Source organism: Heptranchias perlo, chromosome 14 (genome assembly GCF_035084215.1).
Source record: "Heptranchias perlo isolate sHepPer1 chromosome 14, sHepPer1.hap1, whole genome shotgun sequence".
Classification (NCBI taxonomy): domain Eukaryota; kingdom Metazoa; phylum Chordata; class Chondrichthyes; order Hexanchiformes; family Hexanchidae; genus Heptranchias; species Heptranchias perlo.
The window spans coordinates 9155648-9180005 of NC_090338.1; the positions used below are offsets into that span (position 1 = coordinate 9155648).

Consider the following 24358-nt stretch of genomic DNA (forward strand, 5'->3'; position numbering starts at 1 on the left):
ATAGTAAGATATTTTCTCTGTAGTGTGCTGGCCCAAATATTATGCCTTTCCAGAGTTGTATATTTACTATCAAGGAGTCGGCACGTTGAAACTTAAACTGTTCCTTTACATTAATGTAACTTGTCTGGAGTTAAACGGCATAAGGTTTATGGCATCAAAAAAAAAGATTTATCGGAATTTAAATTTCTACTTGCTTTCATATCTATAACATACAGAAAAACATGCCACAATGTCCACTACTCGTAGGATGATGTGCTGTCAGGCCGAATACAATGGAATGTTTCATACTTCAACTTATGTTAACATATTATCTTAATATGGACCCTATATACAGGATTTCTAAAAAAATAACATTTTTTCAGGCAGGCAATCTTATTAAATTATCCTGCTTCTAAGATCAAAAGTCATTTTTCTTCTCAGGGTATAAAGAGACACTTTACTAAACTTGCATTTGCATTTTCAAGATGTTGTCAAATTGTTTTTCGGCACATGTGCACAGTAATAATCCAGCCACTTCTAAAGGTGGTGAATATAAATTAGTTTTGCATATTCACACATGTTTACTACCACAAATATGTATATTTACGCACGTTTATTTATCTTCTGAATCACTATTTGTACAAGTTACAAAAGATCCTTGGAACTTATTATGGAGATATCCCCTGTCCTTACTACGTTGAGAAAAATAACTGTATTCGCTTAGGACGATTTGATATAGAACGGTCACTAATTTGTACAAACTGGGTTATATAACTAATTCATCAACTAGCATTTGTTTTGGGACTTACGGAAATTTAGATAACGTTAGCTCATCTTTTCTCTTCTTAGATGCTGATTTACTTGCTGTCTATTACATTTAAAAAATAACATTTTTATTTCTAATAACAGAAGCATGTACTGTGATAATATACAAATGGATTTCTAGAAATTCGTTTATTCCCCCGTAGATATTGGTAACAGCTGCTGAGCTTTTTTGGATATTACTCCTGGTTATTAATGTCTAAGGAGCCCTGTTCCATTTTGCTCTGCATATGATTCAAGTATAGTGAAAGCTGCAGTGTTTCCTAGCAGGAGGGATCAGTGACACTTTGGCGGTCTCTGGCTCCGGATGCAGTTAACAGTAGAGCATTAGAGATGGCCTGGGCATACTTAATGTGCCCACCTTGTTATGTCACAGTTAAATAGATAAAATGGTACACGATTATATAAAAAAAGACAGTTGCCTAAGTTATCTCAGTGAAGAAAAGGAGATAATCTCCGAAAGCTTGTGATTTTAAAATAAATTTGTTGGACTATAACCTGGTGTTGTAAGATTCCTTACACTGGTTATTAATAGCAGTTCAAAATGACGAAAGAAATACTTGACACCAGATATCTGACAGTTGTAGTTCACAAATGAGAAAGTGTGGATTATGTGGATTTTTGTGGGTAATTGGCTGATGATTTTACATTTTTAAGAGTATTTCTTGTTCAAGTTACAAGATACATCTCTGGGTGATTATTTTGTACTCGTCAATTCATTGTTGTTAGTGCGTGGGTTATTTCCCAATTCTGTTAATCAGTGTGAATATCAGATACTCAAAATCCTTAATCACAATATCTAAATAATACATACGGCAACAGCATAATTATTTTCTTGTTGGCCTTTTTCTTCACTGAGATAACTTAGGCAACTGTCTTTTTTTATATAATCGTGTACCATTTTATCTATTTAACTGTGACATAACAAGGTGGGCACATTAAGTATGCCCAGGCCATCTCTAATGCTCTACTGTTAACTGCATCCGGAGCCAGAGACCGCCAAAGTGTCACTGATCCCTCCTGCTAGGAAACACTGCAGCTTTCACTATACTTGAATCATATGCAGAGCAAAATGGAACAGGGCTCCTTAGACAGAGCAACATAGAGCACAGAAGGAGCCCATTTGTCCCAAAATTGGTTGCCAGCTCTTTGCAAAAGTAATCCAAAATTAATACCATTGCCCTACTCTTTGTAATTTCTACTTGCTTCAAATACTTATCCATTATCTTTAAAAATGCAATATCTGCTTCAACCACTCCTAGTTGCCACGCATTCCGTGCTACAACAGTATTCTGTGTAAAGAAACCTCCTCAACCTCTCACCTTTAGTGATTTAAAAAAATTAACCCATCGGCAGTGACTCTCCAAACCTAGGAAGTAATCTCTTCCTATTCACTATCAAAATGCTTCATAAATTAGAGAGGAAAACACTATTAAATCGCCTGATGGCAATCTCTGCTTCAGTGGAAATAGCCCAATATCTCAACTCGCTCTTATAACTATAGTTACCCATCCTTGACACAATCTTGGCGAATCGACGTTGTACGTTCTTTATGTCTTTAAAGGCCATTCTGACATAGGTCGCCCAAACTACTGAATTCCAACTGTGAATTAATCAATCTTTTGTACAAATTCATCGTTATTTCCGTGCTCTCATAAAAGATAGGAGCAGGAGTAGGCCATTCGGCCCCTCGAGCCTGCTCCTCCATTCAATGAAATCATGGCTGATCTGATTTTTACCTCAACACCACTTTCCCGCCTTTTCCCCATATTCTTTGATTCGCTTGCTGATGAAAAATTTGTCTAACTCAGCCTTGAATGTATTCAATGACTCAACCTCCACAGCTTTTTGGGGTAAAGAATTCCAAAGATTCACGACCCTCTGGGAGAAGAAATTCCTTCTCATTTCCGTCTTAAATATTCTATGCTGCTGGCCAACTCATGTTTTATCTATCTGTACTCACTTTCACGGAATTATGCACTTGAACCCCCACCCGGTTCTCTGTTAATCCGCGCCATTCAACGTATTTCCATTGAATGTATGCTCCTGTTCCTTGACTTTCCTACAAAAATGTATTACCTTACACTTAGCCACGTTAAATTACATCTGATATCTGGCTGTGCTTTCCACTAACCTGTCTATTCCTGACGTAATTTACAGTTCATCTTACTGCTTGTCAAACGTCCTACTTTTGTTTTGTCAGCAATTGTTGAGATGTTGGTCCATATACCCAAGTACAAATCATTTACATGTAACATAAACCGAAATGGACTTAGCACTGACCCCTGCGTACACAGCTTCCAACCCTTCTTCAGTCTAAGCAATACCCGTTTACGTAATTCTTTGTTTCCTGTCTGTCAATTAATTTTCTATCATGGTGCTAATTTCCCTCATACCATACGGCTGACTTTTTCTAATAAGGTTCTTGTGAGACATCGTATCAAAAGCCTTCTGAAAATCTATATGCACTACATCTACTTCATTCCTCTTATCTATCCAATCGGGCACTTCTTCAAAACAACTATTATATTTATTAAACAAGAGTTCTCGAAATAGGAGGTATAGTTAATTCTTTAGAAGACCAAAGGAAGCAGGAAAGGGACATTGACAAAATGGGGAATGGGCAAACACGTGGCAGGTGGAATTTAATGTCAGTAAGCAAAAAACTACATCGGTGATTGTGCTTTGAATGTAAGTAGGCTCAGTGCAGTAGAAGAGCAGAGAGATTTGGGATTACAGATTCACAGGATACCTCAGATTGATAAGGCTGTTAAAAATAATGAATCCTTAGCTTTATCACAAAAGGTAGAAAATATAAAAGCCAAAGGATAAAACGTTAATAAGATCACAGTTGGAGTACTATGGAGCTTTGATTGAATAGAATGCTACCTAGTATGAGGAAATACAAATAAGTAAAAAACATGAAAAATGAACCAGAAAAAAAAATATACATTTATTTGTCAGATCCTCAATGCCCTTTTAATAGAAAATATATTAATAAAAGTTATAACAGCACGTTTCTTTATATAGAATTAATACCTAGATGTTTAGCGAATTGCCATTGACTTATTCAACTTGTGTAACCATGTCCAGTAACGCTTGACATGAGGCCATTTTCTACTTTGTCACCTGTGGATCGAGCAAAGCTCTCAGAACGTTATTCCTTTCCTGAACTTTTTGAAGGCACGGTGATAAAATTTCCTTGGCATATCACAAGTTAGTGACATAATTCTGTTAATAAGAGTTAATTACCTTTGAGCATGTTGGTTTGCCTTGATAAGTTGCTCATATGCAACACTTGGTTATTAATGGGCTTATATATGAAATCACTAGCAATAATATAAGCATTATTTTCAACTGGTTGCAATGACAAGATGCGAAATATATGTCAAGTGAGAATATTTGTTCAACGGACATTATACTGATTTTCATAGTTTTGTTTGGACGACTTGGGGAGCCAATGTTTTGTCGAAATACATTATTTTAATTTCTGCTTTGTTTCGTGGGATATTTTGTGAATTTCCCAGAATATTTCCTGAAGTTGCGCACAGATATTTTCCCTTTTGATTTGCCTCCATGACAAGTTAGCCTTTCTAGCAGTTGAGGTGGTGTTTCTCGGGGTTGTAAGGTCTAGTGGATAGTGCATATCGGTTTGCTGGCATTACAACCATGTGTGCAACCGTATTTTAAAAATTATTATAAACGCTTTCATAAACAGATAAGTTAATAAACAAGGCATATAAACTATATTACAGATAAACGAACTGCATTAATTCCTGTGCCACATTATTTACCTGCAATTTGGCCATGATAATCTGCCGTGAAGGACGTGGTTAGGTTAGTCAAAAAGGAATAATGTCCGAAAAGGCGTAGACAAGACCACATTAAATTGAGCATTTAGCATAATTCACTAATAACCTAAATACATTAATAATACAACAAATAGAAATGCAATTTTAATTAAGATTGCACAACGTTAAATATTACTGCTTTAAGAAGGGTTGGTGTTATTATTGGTCGAGTCTCTTTGTGTCGCTGTCTACCAATAAGGTGAAGCAATGTGGCTGGAGATCCAGCACCACTCCCACTACACGAAACACTACGCAATATCCGAGAATGAACAGCACATATTTTTTCACGTTCTCCGTTTATGCCTGAGAGGGCACCTTAGGATCTAACGAAGCTTTATTTAAGTCGTCCTGTCGATTCTTAGCAAACGAACTTTGGACTTAATATAGGTCTTCATCCGGAAAAGGAAGGTAGCGAACAACTAAGCTCTGGTGTACAATTTATCGGCGTCTTTGGCAGTAATATTGGTTGCGGGCTTTGTCTAGGAATGGCCTACTTACGGCAAATTCTTTATTTGATACTTGTCTACGTTTCACATTCAGTTTATGGGGACGTTCGCTATCCAATTCCTGAAGAATTGCAGGATGGTGCCTTTGTTGGAAATATTGCTAAGGACCTGGGGCTAGATGTACGACAGCTGTCCGCTCGCAAGTTTCGGATTGTATCTGAAAATCAAAAGCAATACCTGGGCGTGAATTTTAACAACGGAATTCTGTTCATAAATGAGAGAATAGACAGGGAACAGCTTTGCGAACAGACCCTCGCGTGTGTATTGACTTTGGAATCTGTTGTAGAATATCCTCTTAAACTGTACCGTGTTGAGGTTCAGATTCTCGACATAAATGACAATCCACCCGTATTCCAAAGAAGCGAGAATCGCTTTGAAATATCAGAAATGGCATCGCCCGGAGCGCGCTTCCCACTTCAGAGCGCGCACGACCCTGACTCCGGAACCAACAGCGTCCGCAACTATCGACTCAGCCCAAGTGAGCATTTTATTTTAGATCTACAATCAAATAGCGAGCAAATTGTCACGGCAGAGTTAGTCCTACAGCAACCCCTAGACCGAGAGCAGCAAGCCACTCATCGGTTAACATTGACAGCAATTGACGGAGGCTCCCCGACGAAATCTGGAACCTGCCAGATTATAATAATTGTATCTGATGTAAATGACAATGTACCGGTTTTCGATAAGAACGTGTATCGAATTGTCATTGCAGAGAACGTACCGAAAGGTTCTTTGATAGCGAAAATTAATGCTACGGATTTGGACGAAGGTACAAATGGTGAGTTGATATATTCTCTCAGTGACAACACTGCCGATAGAGTACGTAAACTGTTTAGCATAGAGTCCGAAAACGGAGAGATCAGAATAAATGAAATGGTGGATTTCGAAGAAGCACAGAATTATGAGATGACGGTGCAAGCGAAAGACAAAGGGCCTGCGGCAGTGCCCGCGTACTGTAAAGTTCTAGTAAAAATTACTGATGTTAATGATAATGCTCCCAGAATAATGTTAACTTCTGTGCACAGTTCGATACCAGAGGACGCCTCAGCAGGGACTTTAGTAGCTACTTTGAAAGTAACGGACCGTGATTCCAAAGAAAGGCAGGTTGTTCATTGTCACGTCTCCAAAAATGTCCCCTTTAAGCTTGATAGCTCTTTTACTAACTATTACACAGTGGTCACCGATGGTGACATAGATCGTGAAACGATGCCTGAGTACAACATTACCATTACATGTACAGACACGGGCAAACCCCCGCTTTCCACTAACAAAACCATCTCAGTTCCAATTTCGGATGTAAACGACAACGCACCACGGTTTACGCGATCTTCCTTTACTATGTACGTGACGGAAAATAATGCCATTGGTGCCTCTATTGGATTTCTATCAGCGATTGATCCAGATTTAAATCAAAATGGCCGACTGTCGTATTCCATCCTGGATAGCCTTGTTCATGGCGTGCCTGTGCCCACGTTCGTCTCAATCAATTCCGCCAGCGGCGTGATGTATGCGCACTGCTCTTTTGATTACGAACAGGTCAATAATTTTCTGGTTTCTGTGCAAGCAAAGGACGCTGGATCCCCTCCGCACAGCAGCTACGTAACTGTGAATGTGATCATCCTCGATCAGAATGATAATGCCCCTGTGATCCTATCGCCCTTGTCAAATAGAGGCTTCGTAGCAGAAGAGATAATGCCCAGATCTGCCGATCCAGGTTACTTGGTTGTTAAAGTGACAGCTACAGACGTCGATTCTGGACAGAACGCCCATCTATTTTATCAACTTCGTCAGCCCACCGACGAAAGTTTGTTTACAATGGCATCTGGGACGGGAGAAATCTGGACCATCCGCCGCTTTGGGATGAAGGATTCGCTCAAACAGAAACTCGTTGTCGTGGTCAGAGACAATGGAAAACCTTCACTTTCATCGACAGTCAGTATCAACTTATCAGTGTTGGATATTGATAGAGAAAGTGCATCTAACGTCGCTATGTTGGGAAACTCTGGACCATGGACGCCTGATGTAAGGCGTTATTTGATCATATCTTTTGGCACAATCTCGTTCGTTTTTCTTGTGGCTATTGCAATCCTCGCCATTAAGGTTCAGAAAGGTGCACGTGGAGATCATGGCTACTGTTGCTCCTGCGGCATGCCATTCTGCTTCAAGCGAAAAGATTCGCTGCAAGGAGTTCAAAAGACCAGTGTAAACTTTCAACTCCCAGCCAATTATACAGATGTGTACGAACGGGAGACGGTCCCTCAAACATTTCACTATGACTTATGTCCAACTTCAAATTCACCCATGAATGACTTCATGTTTTTAAAGTTACATGGTCCAGCGGCACCCATGATTAATATCAAAACTGGCTCGTTATTAATGGAACAAAATGGAAAGGAATCCAATTGTAAGGATACCATTCAATCACACAAGGTGAGGCGTGTAATAAATGTTCAAGTTCCATAATTCCTTGACAACTTAAGATGGTAATGGCAAATTGGGGATCTGGTTGAATTGTCTAGTCGTTAATATCCAATTAACTAGTCGAAACCAAACTGATATTGCCAGGTTGCATTTTTTAATCGAACAATACTTAGCAGTAAAATACATTAATCTAGCAGTTACCGAGGTCCACGATTATTTCTTGTAAATTCCTGGCGATCAGAAATGCATTTTTATTATGAAATAATAACAAGTTAACGCGTTATCCATTTTCTGTTTAACATATTTTCGTAACATGATTCATCACGTTGAAACTTGAACTATTATGGTAATGTAAATGAGTACATGTTACGCAATAATACTAAGTGGGTGTCTGTTAATAGAAGAGCTAGTGCTTACTGTTAAATTGTGTGTGCAGGGACACATACAGGACACTGGGGCTAAGGCAGATATATGGAGTTAGGTCACAGATGAGCTTATCTCATTGAATGGCGAAACAGGCTCGAGTGGTTAAATGGCCTACTCCTGTTCCTATGTTCCAAAAGCGAGAGTTGTAATATTAAAGCAGAGAGAGAGGAAGAGCAGTGCGTTTAACAACCATGTCAATAGTACACAGAAGTCTTTTTGGTGATAGCAGCATATGGATGGAAGGAAACGTGTGAAGTGAAAGGAATGATAGAAATTTGACTATACAGCGCCTATAGAAAGGATATGTGCAACAAACCATGGGAAGCCGCAGCACAGAGAATGAACATAGGCGGGGTCAATATTAATTTGTCCAAACCAGCGTTAATGTGGTAATAAGGGCCTCAAGTACATTAGCGCCCATTAACGCCAACGCTCCGGCCGAACCTTTTGAAAGGGGCCTACACCTAGATATGACATATGGTAAGTGTAACATACTTTGGAGGAAGGGATGACTTGTATATATGGTTCCCAAAACTTCCCATTGCTGGACATTTCCTCACCTCATGTCTGGGTCTGTTGTAGACTAATTGATAGAGATTGATTGCCATGATTGGGCAACAAGTCCATTATTTGTCATTGGACTGCCAGGATGGTAGAAGGTGAACTAGGTGAACCTTGGTCTTTTTTCGTCCAACAATCCTAATAACAATTTCTACATATCACTGCATGGTCACAGTCTCAGGTTCCTGCTGTCAGAGTTAGGACCCTGATAGCAATTTTAAGAGACACTTGTGCAGCCTTAGCAGCGGTCATTAAACAGACCTCAGCTGGCAGCTCTGAAACAGCCTCACAAAATTAATACCCTGATATTCCCGTGGAGCTGGAAAGAGTGCTCCAACTGGCTCCACAAAAATACTGTGAGCAGCTACCAGCTCAGGCTCTTCTCTCAGCCTTGCCTTCACCCACTTCCCCCAGCTGCCACTGGTATCCCGTTGGCTAACATTTCTGTGGCCCAAAATTGGCGAGCTGCATCAGGAGGCCTGTTTGGTGTCGGCAGCTCGCCAGTCGGATTGAAATCAGGCTCAGGCCTTAAAATCACATTGCGTCTTCATTCTTCATCGTTGCAACGGGCAGGTGGTTGATGCACTGGGTGATCTGCCGACCAAACGTTTAAATCCACTGGGCATAAAATTCAATTTCGGCAAGGGTGAAAAACAAGTGTTAGCATATAGGCTGCACATTACACATCACGCCTGATTTGCTTTTCTATGAATTTTAATGGAAGGCAAAATCCAGCGCGCTTTATTACTGGCGGGTGGATCAGCTACGCCCCATTTCGGGCCTCCGCCATAGTTGAATTTTGAGCAGCCCATTATATCTGTCAATATTCCCCCTGAAGTAACTAGTAACTTATTAGTTTTATTCATAGCTCCCTATTTTTTCTGTATGTTTACATATCCTAGCCGAGATTATACATATATATGTGTGTGTTTGTACTTTTGTATTTAGTCAGACCCTTTCCATCCAAAAAAAATCTTCTTTCTGTCACTTAGCTGCAAAATACCCTTTAATGCCATTTTGTTTATTTGTAACAGCCTCCCAAGGAGATCCTTACAAAATGTATTTTGAAAATTTATATGCAAAATATCTTCTCCCTTTATTTAATCTCCCTGCACTCCATTATTTCTTCAAAACAAACTCAATCAACTTGATCCAATATATTTACACATTATTGCTAACTGTCCAAAAGGGATCATAAATATAAGAACGTCACTAATAAATCCAATAAGGAATTCAGGAGAAACTTCATTACCAAGAGAGTGGTTAGAATGTGCAACTTGCAACCAGAGTTGTAGCACAGAAACTAGATAAGTACATGAGGGAGAAAGGAATAGAAGGATATTCTGATAGGATTAGATGATTTTTTTTATTCTTGCATGGGATGTGGGCGTCGCTAGCGAGGCCAGCATTTATTGCCCATCCCTAATTGCCCTTGAGAAGGTGGTGGTGAGCCGCCTTCTTCAACCGCTGCAGTCCTTGTGGTGACAGTTTTCCCACAGTGCTGTTAGGAAGGGAGTTCCAAGATTTTGACCCAGTGACGATGAACGAACGGCGATATATTTCCAAGTCGGAATATGTGTGCGACTTGGAGGGGAACGTGCAGGTGGCCTTGTTCCCAAGTACCTGCTGCTCTTGTCCTTCTAGGTGGTGGAGGTCGCGGGTTTGGAAGGTGCTGTCGAAGAAGCCTTGGCGAGTTGCTGCAGTGCATCCTGTGGATGGTACACACTGCAGCCACGATGCGCCGGTGGTGAAAGGAGTGAATGTTTAGGGTGGTGGATACGGTGCCAATCAAGCGGGCTGCTTTGTCCTGGATTGTGTCGAGCTTCTTGAATGTTGTTGGAGCTGCACTCATCCAGGCAAGTGGAGAGTATTCCATCACACTCCTGACTTGTGCCTTGTAGATGGTGGAAAGGCTTTGTGGAGTCAGGGGGTGAGTCACTCGCCAAAGAATACCCAGCCTCTGACCTGCTCTTGTAGCTACAGTATTTATATGGCTGGTCCAGTTAAGTTTCTGGTCAATGGTGACTCCCAGGATGTTGATGGTGGGGGATTCGGCGATGGTAATGCCATTGAATGTCAAAGGGAGGTGGTTAGACACACTCTTGTTGGAGATGGTCATTGCCTGGCACTTGTCTGGTGCGAATGTTACTTGCCACTTATGAGCCCAGGCCTGGATGTTGTCCCGGTCTTGCTGCATGCGGGCACGGACTGCTTCACCATTTGAGAGGTTGCGAATGGAATTGAACACCGTGTAATCATCAGCGAAAATCCCCATTTCTGACGTTATGATGGAGGGAAGGTCATTGATGAAGCAGCAGAAGGTGGTTGGACCTAGGACACTGCCCTGAGAAACTCCTGCAGCAATGCCCTGGGGCTGAGATGATTGGCCTCAAAAAACCACTACCATCTTCCTTTGTGATAAGTATGACTACAGCCACTGATGATTTTTCCCCCTGATTCCAATTTACTTCAATTTTACTAGGGCTCCTTGGTGCCACACTCAGCCAAATGCTGCCTTGATGTCAAGGGCAATCACTTTCACCTCACCTCTGGAATTCAGCTCTTTTGCCCATGTTTGGACCAAGGCTGTAATGAGGTCTGGCAGCAAGTGGTCCTGGCGTAACCCAAACTGAGCAGGTTATTGGTGAGTAAGTGCCGCTTGATAGCACTGTCGATGACACCTTCCAGCACTTTGCTGATGATTGAGAGTAGATTGATGGGGCGGTAATTGGCCGGATTGGATTTGTCCTGCTTTTTGTGGACAGGACATACCTGGGCAATTTTCCACATTGTCGGGTAGATGCCAGTGTTGTAGCTGTACTGGAACAGCTTGGCTAGAGGCGCAGCTAGTTCTGGAGCACAAGTCTTCAGCACTACAGCCGGGATGTTGTCAGGGCCCATAGCCTTTGCTGTATCCACTGCACTCAGCCGTTTCTTGATATCACGTGGAGTGAATCGAATTGGCTGAAGACTGTCTTCGGTGATGGTGGGGATATCGGGAGGAGGCCGAGATTGATCATCCACTCGGCACTTCTGGCTGAAGATGGTTGCAAACGCTTCAGCCTTGTCTTTTGCACTCACGTGCTGGACTCTGCCATCATTGAGAATGGGGATGTTTACAGAGCCTCCTCCTCCCGTTAGTTGTTTCATTGTCCACCACCAATCACGACTGCAGAGCTTTGATCTGATCCGTTGGTTGTGGAATCGCTTAGCTCTGTCTATAGCATGTTGCTTGCGCTGTTTAGCATGCATGGAGTCCTGAGTTGTAGCTTCACCAGGTTGGCACCTCATTTTTCACTCCGCCCGGTGTTGCTCCTGGCATGCTCTTCTGCACTCCTCATTGAAACAGGGTTGATCCCCTGGCTTGTTGGTAATGTTAGAGTGAGGAATATGCCGGGCCATGAGGTTACAGATTGTGCTGGAATACAATTCTGCTGCTGCTGATGGCCCACAGCGCCTCATGGATGCCCAGTTTTGATCTGCTAGATCTGTTCTGAATCTATCCCATTTAGCACGGTGGTAGTGCCACACGATACGTTGGATGGTGTCCTCTGTGCGAAGACGGGACTTCATCTCCACGAGGACTGTGTGGTGGTCACTCCTACCAATACTCTCATGGACAGATGCATTTGTGACAGGTAGATTGATGATCACGAGGTCAACATTTTTTTCCCTCGTATTGGTTCGCTCATCACCTGCCCCTGGCCCAGTCTGGCAGCTATGTCCTTCAGGACTCGGCCAGCTCGGTCAGCAGTGATGCGACCGAGCCTCTCTTGGTGATGGACTTTAAAGCCCCCCACCCAGAGTACATTCTTTGCTCTTTGCTACCTTCAGTGCTTCCTGCAAGTGGTGTGCAACATGGAGGAGGACTGATTCACCATCTGAGGGAGGGCGGTAGGTGGTAATCAGCAGGAGGTTTCCTTGCCAATGTTTGACCTGATGCCTTGAGATTTCATGGGGTCTGGAGTCAATGTTGAGGACTCCCAGGGCCACTCCCTCCTGACTGTACATTACTGTACTGCCACCTCTGTTGGGCCTTTCCTGCCGGTGGGACAGGACATTCCCAGGGAAGGTGATGGAGGAGTCTGGCATGTTGCCTGAAGGGCATGATTCTGTGAGTATGGCTATGTCAGGCTGTTGCTTGACTAGTCTGTGGGACTGCTCTCCTAATTTTGGCACAAGTCCCCAGATGTTAGTGAGGAGGATTTTGCAGGGTCGACTGGGCTTGGATTGTCTTTGTCGTGTCTGGTGCCTAGTGGTCCGATGCCGGGTGGTCCATCCCGTTTTATTCTTATTCTGACTTTTCGTAGCAAGATTTTAAAACTGAGTGGCTTGCTAGGCCATTTCAGAGGGCGATTAAGAATCAACCACATTATTGTGGGTCTGGAGTCACTAATAATCCAGAACAGGTAAGGAAAGCAGGTTCCCTTCCCGAAAGGGGGTTAATGAACCAAATGGGTTTTTACGACAATCCGGTCGGCTCACGGACACCATTATTGATACTAGCTTTTTTTTATTCCAGAATTTTATTTAATTAATCGAATTTAAATTCGCCAGCTGCCGTCGGAGGATTTGAACTCATAACTCTAAGATTATTAGTCCAGGTCTCTAGATTTCTAGTCTAGTAACATAAGCACTATGCTACCGTTGTTGGCACAGGATCGCTCTTCAAGCCCCTCGACTGTTGGTGAGCTTAGACTCTAGTCTCCCATTTTTCACTGTAAGTCTTTCTCTTGTGATATTTTTCGACTGTGTAGTCGATATCACAATTCTAGCCATCAATTGCAAACTCTCCAGCATTGAAAGGATATCAGTTAGACATTATTTCAAACTCTGTTTTTCGTCTGACTGTCTCCCAGTTTCCTCTAATTGATTCCTATTTTCCTCTTTTAATTGTTTAATTCGTTCCTCACTCATAATTGCACATAAGTTGGCCACCCAAACAAGAGTCCTTTTGCCAATTCTCACCATCATCTTTTTATTTCGAATTTGATCCCTTACCCATTCTACAGCTATCTCATAAGCCTCATCCTTCTCCACAATTTTGGAGATCAATTCCTCGGACGACTTTAGTTTCATTTTCAGTATCTATTCTCATATTTCGACGACATTTGCCATGATCGCTTGTACTTAAAGAAGAACTTACTTCTGGAATTTGAACAATTTGCATCTTTTGAGATCAAATGAAGTCTGTCCACTTCTAATCGTTGTCTTTTAGATGTTTGATTTTATGTCAACACAAAACATTGATTAATCACATCCTGCCGCAGGTCACCAATTTGTAACAGATTCGGACGTGGGGCCAACGCCTTTCCACCATCTTTAAGGCACAAGTCAGGAGTGTGATGGAATACTCTCCACTTGCCTGAATGAATGCAGCTCCAACAACACTCAAGAAGCTCGACACCATCCAAGACAAAGCAACCCGCTTGATTGGCATCCAATCCACCACCCTAAACATTCACGACATTCACCACCGTTGCACTGTGGCTGCAGTGTGTACCATCCACAGGATGCACTGCAGCAACTCGCCAAGGCTTCTTCGACAGCACCTCGCAAACCCGCGACCTCTACCACCTAGAAGGACAAGAGCAGCAGGTACGTGGCAACACCACCACCTGCACGTCCCCCTCCAAGTCACAGACCATCCCTACTTGGAAATATATCGCCGTTCCTTCATCGTCCCTGGGTCAAAATCCTGGAACTCTCTTCCTAACAGCACTGTGGGAGAACCTTCACCGTTCTCCCTCAGCTGATGAATCAGTCCTCCTCCATGTTGAGCACCACTTGGAGGAAGCACTGAGGGTAGCAAGGGCACAAAACGTACTCTAGGTGGGGGACTTCAATGTCCATCACCAAGAGTGGCTCGGTAGCACCACTACTGATCGAACTGGCCGAATCCTGAAGGACATAGCTGCCAGACTGGGCCTGCGGCAGGTGGTGAGCGAATGAACATGAGGGAAAAACTTACTTGCCCTCGTCCTCACCAATCTACCTGTCGCAAATGCATCTGTCGATGACAGTATTGGTAGGAGTGACCACCGCACAGTCCTCGTGGAGACGAAGTCCCGTCTTCGCACTGAGGACACCATCCAATGTGTTGTGTGGCACTACCACCATGCTAAATGGGATAGATTCAGAACAGATCTAGCAGCTCAAAACTGGGCATCCATGAGGCGATGTGGGCCATCAGCAGCAGCAGCAGAATTGTATTCCAGCACAATCTGTAATCTCATGGTCTGGCATATTCCTCACTCTAACATTACCAACAAGACAGGGGATCAACACTGGGTCAATGAGGAGTGTAGAAGAGCATGCCAGGAGCAGCACCAGGCGTATCTAAAAATGAGGTGCCAACCTCGTGAAGCTACAACTCAGGACTACATGCATGCTAAACAGAGGAAGCAACATGCTATAGGCAGAGCTAAGCGATTCCACAACCAACGGATCAGATCAAAGCTCTGCAGTCCTGCCACATCCAGTCGTGAATGGTGGTGGACAATTAAACAACTAACGGGAGGAGGATGTTCTGCAAACATCCTCATCCTCAATGATGGCAGATTCCAGCACGTGAGTGCAAAAGACGAGGCTGAAGCGTTTGCAACCATCTTCAGCCAGAAGTGCCGAGTGGATGATCCATCTCGGCCTCCTCCCGATCTCCCCACCATCACAGAAGCCAGTCTTCAGCCAATTCGATTCACTCCATGTGATATCAAGAAACGGCTGAGTGCACTGGATGCAGTAAAGGCTAGGGGCCCCGACACCATCCCAGCTCTAGTGCTGAAGACTTGTGCTCCAGAACTAGCTGCGCCTCTAGCCAAGCTGCTCCAGTGCAGCTACAACAATGGCATCGACCCGACAATGTGGAAAATTGCCCAGGTATGTCCTGTCCACATAAAGCAGGACAAATCCGATCCAGCCAATTACTGCCCCATCAGTCTACTCTCAATCATCAGCAAAGTGATGGTAGGTGTCATCGACAGTGCTATCAAGCGGCACCTACTCACCAATAACCTGCTCAGCGATACTCAGTTTGTGTTCCGCCAGGACCACTCGATTCGAGACCTCATTACAGCCTTTGTCCAAACATGGACAAAAGAACTGAATTCCAGAGGTGAGGTGACCGAGTGTGGCACCAAGAAGCCCGAGTAAAATTGAAGTCAATGGGAATCAGGGGGAAAAATCTCCAGTCGCTGGAGTCATACCTAGCACAAAGGAAGATGTTAGTGGTTGTTGGAGGCCAATCATCTCAGCCCCAGGGCATTGCTGTAGAAGTTCCTCAGGGCAGTGTCCTAGGCCCAATCATATTCAGCTGCTTCATCAATGACCTTCCCTCCATCATAAGGTCAGAAATGGGGATGTTCTCTGATGATTGCACAGTGTTCAGTTCCATTCGCAACTCCTCAAATAATAAAACAGTCCGAGCCCGCATGCAGCAAGACCTGGACAACATCCAGGCTTGGGCTCATAAGTGGCAAGTAACATTCGTGCCAGACAAGTGCCAGGCAATAACCATCTCCAGAAAGAAAGAGTCTAACCACCTCCCCTTGACATTCAACGGCATTACCATCACCGAATCCCCCACCATCAACATCCTGGGGGTCACCATTGACCAGAAACTTAACTGGACCAGCCATATAAATACTGTGGCTACGAGAGCAGGTCAGAGGCTGGGTATTCTGTGGCGAGTGACTCACCTCCTGACTCCCCAAAGCCTTTCCACCATCTACAAGGCACAAGTCAGGAGTGTGATGGAATACTCTCCACTTGCTTGGACGAGTGCAGCTCCAACAACACTCAAGAATCTCGACACCATCCAAGATAAAGCAGCCCTCTTGATTGGCACCGAATCCACCACTCTAAACATTCACTCCCTTCAGCACCGGTGCACAGTGGCTGCAGTGTGTACCATCCACAGGATGCACTGCAGCAACTCGCCAAGGCTTCTTCGACAGCACCTCCCAAACCCGCGACCTCTACCACCTAGAAGGACAAGAGCAGCAGGTACATGGAAACAACACCACCTGCACATTCCCCTCCAAGTCACACACCATCCCGACTTGGAAATATATCGCTGTTCCTTCATCGTCGCTGGGTCAAAATCCTGGAACTCCCTTCCTAACAGCACTGTGGGAGAACCGTCATCACACGGACTGCAGCGGTTCAAGAAGGCGGCTCACCACCACCTTCTCAAGGGCAATTAGGGATGGGCAATAAATGCCGGCCTCGCCAGCGACGCCCACATCCCACGAACGAATAAAAAAAAAACATGGACTGCAGCGGTTCAAGAAGGCGGCTCACCACCTCCTTCTCAGGGGCAATTAGGGATGGGCAATAAATGCTGGCCTCGCCATCGACGCCCACATCCCATGAATGAATGAAAAAAAAATCAATGTCTCATTTATTAATAGTTAAATCAAACATGTAGAGTTGTCAAATATTAGAAGGCGGTAATAATACAACGTTTTAAACAATATAACCCCGTTATTAGAAGACAGTAATAATACAGATATTAAAATGAAATTACCCCGATTGATCTCAGGACAGAGTTTGTAATATATTGGTGGCATAGTCATTTCGAGTTGTTTTCTGACAGGCTGATAATCTTCTCACAGTCTGGTCGATGTCTAACATCTTGTTCGATTTTTGTTGCAGAGGTTGTAATCTTCTGCATCTGGATGTTCTTCGCTGATTCCTCTGCACCAAGCTAAAAATGATGTCAGGTTTTTAAAGCCCGCTGGAAGGAATCTTAGGACATTTATGGGGTAGCTATTCATAAAAACCCTTATAGAAATACAAGGGATTTTTTCCACAATACAACGTGACCAGATTGCACAAGACTCTTTGCAAGGTGTTTTTTTTTTACTAAATTCAAGATAACCAGTCGTCCTTTAATTGCTGTTCCACTTTTCCTGGGTCATTGTTCCTCTATAAATCATATAGTGCATAGTGTTCTTGCCACATACTGGGAATGACAAGATTCAGTCATTAGTCAACGGTCTGTATTACAATTCAGCAAAACAGGTCAAAGGTCGGTATTTTACAATTCAGCAAATTAAACAGACACAGCCTGCAGAGCATGTTAGTTAATAGCATTAACAAAAAATGTCAATTTGTCCCTATTCCCAAAATTCTTATGGATAGTACATACTGCAGCCACAGTATGTCCATGGTGGCTGGGGTGGTTGTTTATAGAAACATAATAAATAGGAGCAGGAGTAGGCCATTTGGCCCTGCTCCACCATTCAATATGATCATTGCTGATCCTCTGTCTCAATACCATATTCCTGCTCTCACTTCCTTCTGTGTCTAGAAATCTGTCTCCTTCTTAAATATATTCAGTGACTTGGCTTCCACAGCCTTCTGTGGTAGAGAATTCCACAGGTTCACCACCCTCTGAGTGACGAAATTTCTCCTCATCTCAATCTTAAATGTCCTACCCCGTATCCTGAGACTGTACCCCCTCATTCTAGACCCACCCCCCAGCTTGGGGGAACATCCTCCCTGCATTCAGTCTGTCTAGCCCTGTCAGAACTTTATACGTTTCAAAGAGATCCCCTCTCATTCTTCTAAACTCTAGTGAATACAGGCCTAGTTGACCAATCTCTCCTCATACGACGATCCTGCCATCCCAGGAATCAGTATGGTGAATCTTCGCTGCACTCCCTCTATGGCAAGCATAGCCTTTCTTAGGTAAGGAGAACAAAACTACACACAATACTCCAGCTGTCGTCTTACCAAGGCCCTGTATAACTGCAGTAAGACGGGGTGCCATTTTAGTGGAATGTTTTTTTCCAGGATGGTGTCGACCTTCTTGAGTTTTATTACAGCTGCACCCATCCAGGAAAGTGGAGACTATTCCATCACACTACTGTGATGCGGTAGGCAATGGAAATGCTTTGGAAAGTCAGGAGGTGAACCATTTGCCCGCAGAATACCTAGCCTCTGCCGTGCTTTAGCAGTCACAGCATTTATCTGGTTGGTACAGTTGAGATACTGGTCAATAGTGAACAGCAAAATGTTGATGACGGGGGAATCGGCGATCATAATGCCATTGAATGCCAAGGCGTTAGGAGGGGGATTATACTCCCTCTTGTTAGAGATGGTCGTTGCCTAGCACTTGTGTGGTGTAAATGCCACATGCCACTTATAAGTGCAAACCTGGATGTTGTTCAGGTCTTTCTTCACGTGGGCATGTTCTGCTTCATTGTCTGAGGAATTGTGAATTGAGCAGAACACTGTGCAATAATCAGCAAACATCTCCACCTCTGACATTATGATGGAGGGAAAGTATGATAATGGAGCCTTCTCCGCTAGTTTGTTTCATAATTGTCCACTGCCATTCACCACATGATGTTGTAGTGTAGCACAGCTTTGGCCCGATCCATTGGTTGTGGGATTGCTTAGCTCTTTCTACAGCACGCTGCATTCAAAGTTTAGTATGCATGTAGTTCTGTGTTGTAGCTTCGCTCGGTTGGCACCTCATTGTCAGGTATGCCTGACGCTGCACCTCTATGGTTCATTGAACGAGGATTGTTCATCTTGCCTGGTGGTGATGGAGGAGTGTGAGATATGCCGGCCTTTGAGGTTACATACAGATTGTGGTTTATACAATCCTGCTACTGCTGCCGATTGCTCACAGCGCCTCATAGATGCTCTGTTTTGAGCTGCTAGAGCTGATCTTAATCTGTCTCACTTAGCACGGCGGTAGTGAGAATCCCTACGTGGTCAGTTTTTGGTAAAATATTAAGATGCCTATGTGGCAAAGAAGCAGAATGCAAAATGATTAGAAAGGGTTAATTAGTTAGTAACTGAGATCGGTACAGGTGGCCTAGCCTCCTGCTGGGCCATATGTTTGCGTAGTCAGCAGGGTTGCATGGTCTTAGCAATGTAGAGTCTTTGATGTGATTCAAGGACTGGTCTGAATGTCTCCATGTTTATGGCAGATCAATATAGGTAACGAGCTTAGCCAAAGTTGAAAGACATTCCAGGTTGGGAGATAAGGAACAGAAGGGACAGGGAAGAACATTCCAAGTTGGAAGGTGAGGAAGTATCCCCTTTGATGTCTAACAGCAGCATGATCAGCACATGGACGATCTATGATTGGCCGGCAATAATGTAACCTCGCATGGCAACCTGTGCCCGGCTTATGATTGGTGTTGACCCTCGTTAAGTATGTTCCAACCCTATTGATTTGTGTAAAAACGTGTGGATTTCTGTATGTTTTTGTTCTTGCTCTGCCAGCATAGAGGGACTCTATCAGGAGTCCAAATCAATGCTGCAGACTAAGAACCCTGCTATTAAAGATGTGTTGAACTTTAAAATGTATTCGACTTCAGTTTTTACTGAACCAGACTGAGGGGAAAGAATCCGGATCGTCAGTAGTGCCACACGACATGATGGAGGGTGTCCTCGTTGTGAATTTGACTATTTTTTTCTGCTTTTACTGAGCGTACACTTAACCAGTGCGAGAGATCATGCAGTTAATTATCAATGGTCAGGAATGAAACACGGAGCCCAAAGAAAAAGGATAATGTTTTAAGCCCATCGTCAAGTTGATCTCTGATGTGCCTGTTGGTCTAAAACTCGTCAATTTGGATAGTTATTACTGTATGAATCCATAGATAGAAAAACATAAGGTGATTAGTTTGTCCTAATTTATTTGTGCAATGTTTTGTATCTCGATATCTGAGTTCTTTTTATGACAGATGTGGAATGTTCAAAGCTCTCAGAATGCTAATCCTTTTTGGAGCTACTGAAGGCAAGGCAACGAGACTTTCTCCGGTCCAGGGTTATCCCAAGTTTTAATACATAACCCGTTAAAATAACATACTTTTATTCTTAACCAACATCCTAGAATTGCCCTGAACATCACACACACAGGCTGTGCACTTTCCTCAGGTTCAGGAGTTTTACATTACAGGAGTTGTAGATGGCAATTGTTGATACAGGGCAGAACAATGAACGGCGGTAGCATATAACGAACATGCACTAAAAATGCTGTTACAAAATCCACACCTTCCTAACGCACATAGTAGAACAAAACCAATTCATTCTATTTGATGGCAGTGGATCAGGTGTACAACAGGTTTGGCAAATATTTTACTTACTGTCGCTACGTATACAGAAGGGCAATTGTGTGGTTTAATTGAAAACATTCTACAATTTAAAAAAAACTAGCGAAGCATCCCGCAAATACACCGGTTAACCAAGTGGATGATTTAATATGCCTGTTTTTTATTTATCTAAAGTTTGACGAGAACGTTTTACTATGAATGCCATGAGTTAGGTTGTTTTTAGATGGTGTGAAGATATGACTAATATATATCAAGCATAATTCATCAATAAAGCAAAACGTTAAATAATACACGAAATGTGAGGGCATGTGTTTTAAGATTGCACAACATTAAATCCATCAAATCATCCTACTAGGGTCCAGTATAGGATGACTGCTTTAAGAGTGTTTGGTGCTATTATTGGTTGAGTCTCTTTGTGTCGCTGTCTACCAATGAGGAGATGAAATGTGGCAATAGATCCAACACCACTCCCATGAAACGAAACACTGCGCAGCACTGGAGAACAAACAACGTTCATTGCTCCGTGTCCTCCATTTACGTCTTAGAGTGGCCTTGAGGCATTTTAAGACGATTTTTATAAAGAGTCCTGGCGATTCTAACCAAAACAATTCACCAGTGCACAGAACGGAGCGTTTGATCTCGAAACGCAAGGTAATAAACAATTGTGTTCTTCAAATAATACGAACTGTGATCAGAATTATCGTTCTATCCGACAACCGTTTTTTACTGTTCTCCTTCAGAAATGGCCGATTTCATTAATTACCGGTTGTCAAAATGGCAAGTTCTTTGTGGAATACTTGTGTACATTTCGGATTCAATTTGCGGGGACATTCGCTACTCCATCCCCGAAGAATTAGAGCGTGGCGCCTTTGTTGGGAACATTGCTCGGGATTTGGGATTAGATCTGGCACAGCTCGCGGCTCGCAGATTTCGGATTGTATCTGAACGCAAAGTGAAATACCTGGACGTGAGTTTCAAAACAGGAACATTGGTCATAAGTGAGAAAACAGACAGAGAACAGCTTTGCCAACAAGCCCTGAAATGTTTAATGAGGTTGCAGGCCGTGGTTGAAAATCCGGTCAAGCTGTATCGTGTTGAAATTGAGATTACTGATATAAATGACAATTCGCCCGTATTCGATAGAAGTGAATTCCGCTTAAATATCTCAGAAATGACGTCGCCCGGAGCGCGCTTCATGCTCCAGAACGCGCATGACCCGGACGCCGGGACCAACAGTGTCCGCACCTATCAACTCAGCCACAGTGAACACTTCGTTTTGGATCTACAATCAGATATGGAGCAAAGCCACACACCCGAGCTGGTCCTTGAGCAACCACTCGACAGAGAACAGCGACCTTCTCATCGGTTAACGCTGACGGCGATTGATGGAGGAACCCCTCGCAGAACCGGAACCACACAAATTATCATCACCGTCATTGACGGGAACGATAATACGCCGGTTTTCGAACATGATGTCTATGAGATCACAATTGCAGAAGACGTACCGATAGGTGTTTTGATGTTGACGGTAAAAGCCATTGATGTGGACGAAGGCCTAAATGGTGAGGTGTTCTATTCTTTCAGTGACCGTACCCCCGATAGTCTACGTAAGGTATTCAGTGTGAATTCTGAAAGCGGAGAAATAAGAGTAATTGGTAACCTGGATTACGAAGAAACGCAAGATTATCACATTTCTGTACAAGCTAAGGACCGAGGATCAGATGCTGTGCCCGCATACTGTAAAGTTATGGTCAAAGTTACTGATGTTAATGATAATGCTCCTGAAATAATTATAGCCTCCACATTTAATCAACTTCAAGAGCACGCTCCGCTAGGGACTGCAGTACTTCTTTTAAAAGTGGCCGATACCGACTCTGAAGAGAAAGGAGAGGTTTCCTGTCGTGTCGCAAAAAACGTCCCCTTTAAGCTTGATCGCTCATTTAATAACTATTACACAGTGGTCACTCATGGTGACATAGATCGTGAAAAGAATCCAGAGTATAACATTACCATTACATGCACGGATGTAGGCTCCCCTCCGCTCCACACCAGCAAAATCATCCAAGTTCAGGTCTCCGATATAAATGACAATACGCCACGCTTTACGCAGCCTGCATTTACCACATATGTGATGGAAAATAATGCTATTGGCGTTTCTATCGGTTCTGTATCAGCCTTTGACCCGGATTATAGTCAAAATGGCCAATTAAATTATCACATTTTGGATAGCCTCGTTCAAGGTTTGCATATATTGAATTTTGTCTCAATAAATGCAGCCAATGGTGAGATGTTTGCGCAGCAGTCGTTTGATTACGAACAAATCAAAACTTTTCAAATCCATGTGCAAGCGAAGGATGCTGGATCCCCTCCGCTCAGCAGCAACGTATCTGTGAATGTGATCATCATAGATCAGAATGACAATGCACCTGTGATCGTGTCACCTTTGCTAAATAAAGGGTCGGCAACAGAGGACACAATGCCTAAATCTGCGGATTCGGGTTACTTGGTTGCAAAAGTGACAGCTACCGACGCTGATTCTGGACAGAACGCTCAAATTGCCTACCAACTTCGTCAGCCCACTGATGAAAGTCTGTTTACTGTGGCTGCTCAAACAGGCGAAATATGGACGATTCGCCGCCTTGAGCATAAAGATTCACTCAGGCAAAAAATAGTAATTTTGGTGAGGGACAATGGGACCCCATCACTTTCATCTACAGTCACCATCAGTGTATCAGTGCTGGATGGTGATACTGAAAATGCTTCCAATATCGGCATGTTGGGGACCTCTGGACCATGGAAATCCGATTTAAAATTGTATTTAATTATTTCTTTTGGCACAATCTCGTTCGTTTTACTTTTGGCTATCGTAATCCTCGGTATTAAGGTGCACAGAGGTAGAAATGATATCAATAGTTACTGTTGCTGTTGGAACATGTCATACTTTTCCAGAAGGGATTCGCTACATGGAATTCAAAAGGCTAGTGTGAATCTTCCAATACCGCCCAATTATACAGAGGTGTATGAAAGCGAGACCCTCCCACAATCATTTTGCTATGAAGTATGCCCAGATTCAACCATGAATGATTTCATGTTTCTAAAGTTACATGGTGCGGCCGCACCTATGATTAATATCAAGACCGGGACTTGTGTCCCTGCAGAACATGGAAAGGCATCAGACTCTACGAGCAACGAAACCACTGAATTTCACGAGGTGAGAAATGCGTTATAAAATGTTCAGCTTCACCTAGCAAATATTGTCTATTGAACTTAACCTCGCAATGGTTATTTGCTGATTTAATTAAATAGCTCAGTGTGGACAATCTATGTCAACGAAACAAAGCTGGCGATTATACAGTTTGAACCTATAGTATACTTATTAATACAAATATTATTTCAACACTTAAATTCAAGTTACATACTACAGATAATTTAGGATTCATAAATCATTGTTATTACGAATAAGAAAGGGAAAGTAGCGTACCGAAGAAGGAATTACACAAATGAGGCAGGAAAAGCTCAAGTCTCAACACGTCTGAGAGATGGGATAAGCTCAAATAAAGTGAAGGGAAAGAGCAATCTACATTAGCAGGGTAAGTGGTTAATTATAAATAGAGATACCTGGAACAGACGGAGAGGGTTAAGGGAAAATATAGTGAACAAAAGAATAACTCAATGGAAGAAAATGCAAAGCATCAACGGGAAAGTTGTGTTTTAG

At 43.0% G+C, this 24358-nt stretch overlaps 2 protein-coding genes across 2 annotated transcripts; both read left to right on the forward strand.

The window, feature by feature from the left end:
- Nucleotides 1–5137: 5137 nt before the first annotated feature.
- Nucleotides 5138–7621, forward strand: LOC137332642 (protocadherin-10-like). Its single transcript, XM_067996601.1, has one exon. The coding sequence runs from the start codon at nucleotides 5138–5140 to the stop codon at nucleotides 7619–7621; it is 2484 nt and encodes an 827-aa protein (XP_067852702.1).
- Nucleotides 7622–21385: 13764 nt separating this feature from the next.
- Nucleotides 21386–23872, forward strand: LOC137332644 (protocadherin-10-like). The gene has a single exon (XM_067996602.1). It carries the CDS (start codon nucleotides 21386–21388, stop codon nucleotides 23870–23872), a length of 2487 nt encoding a protein of 828 aa, XP_067852703.1.
- Nucleotides 23873–24358: the final 486 nt, after the last annotated feature.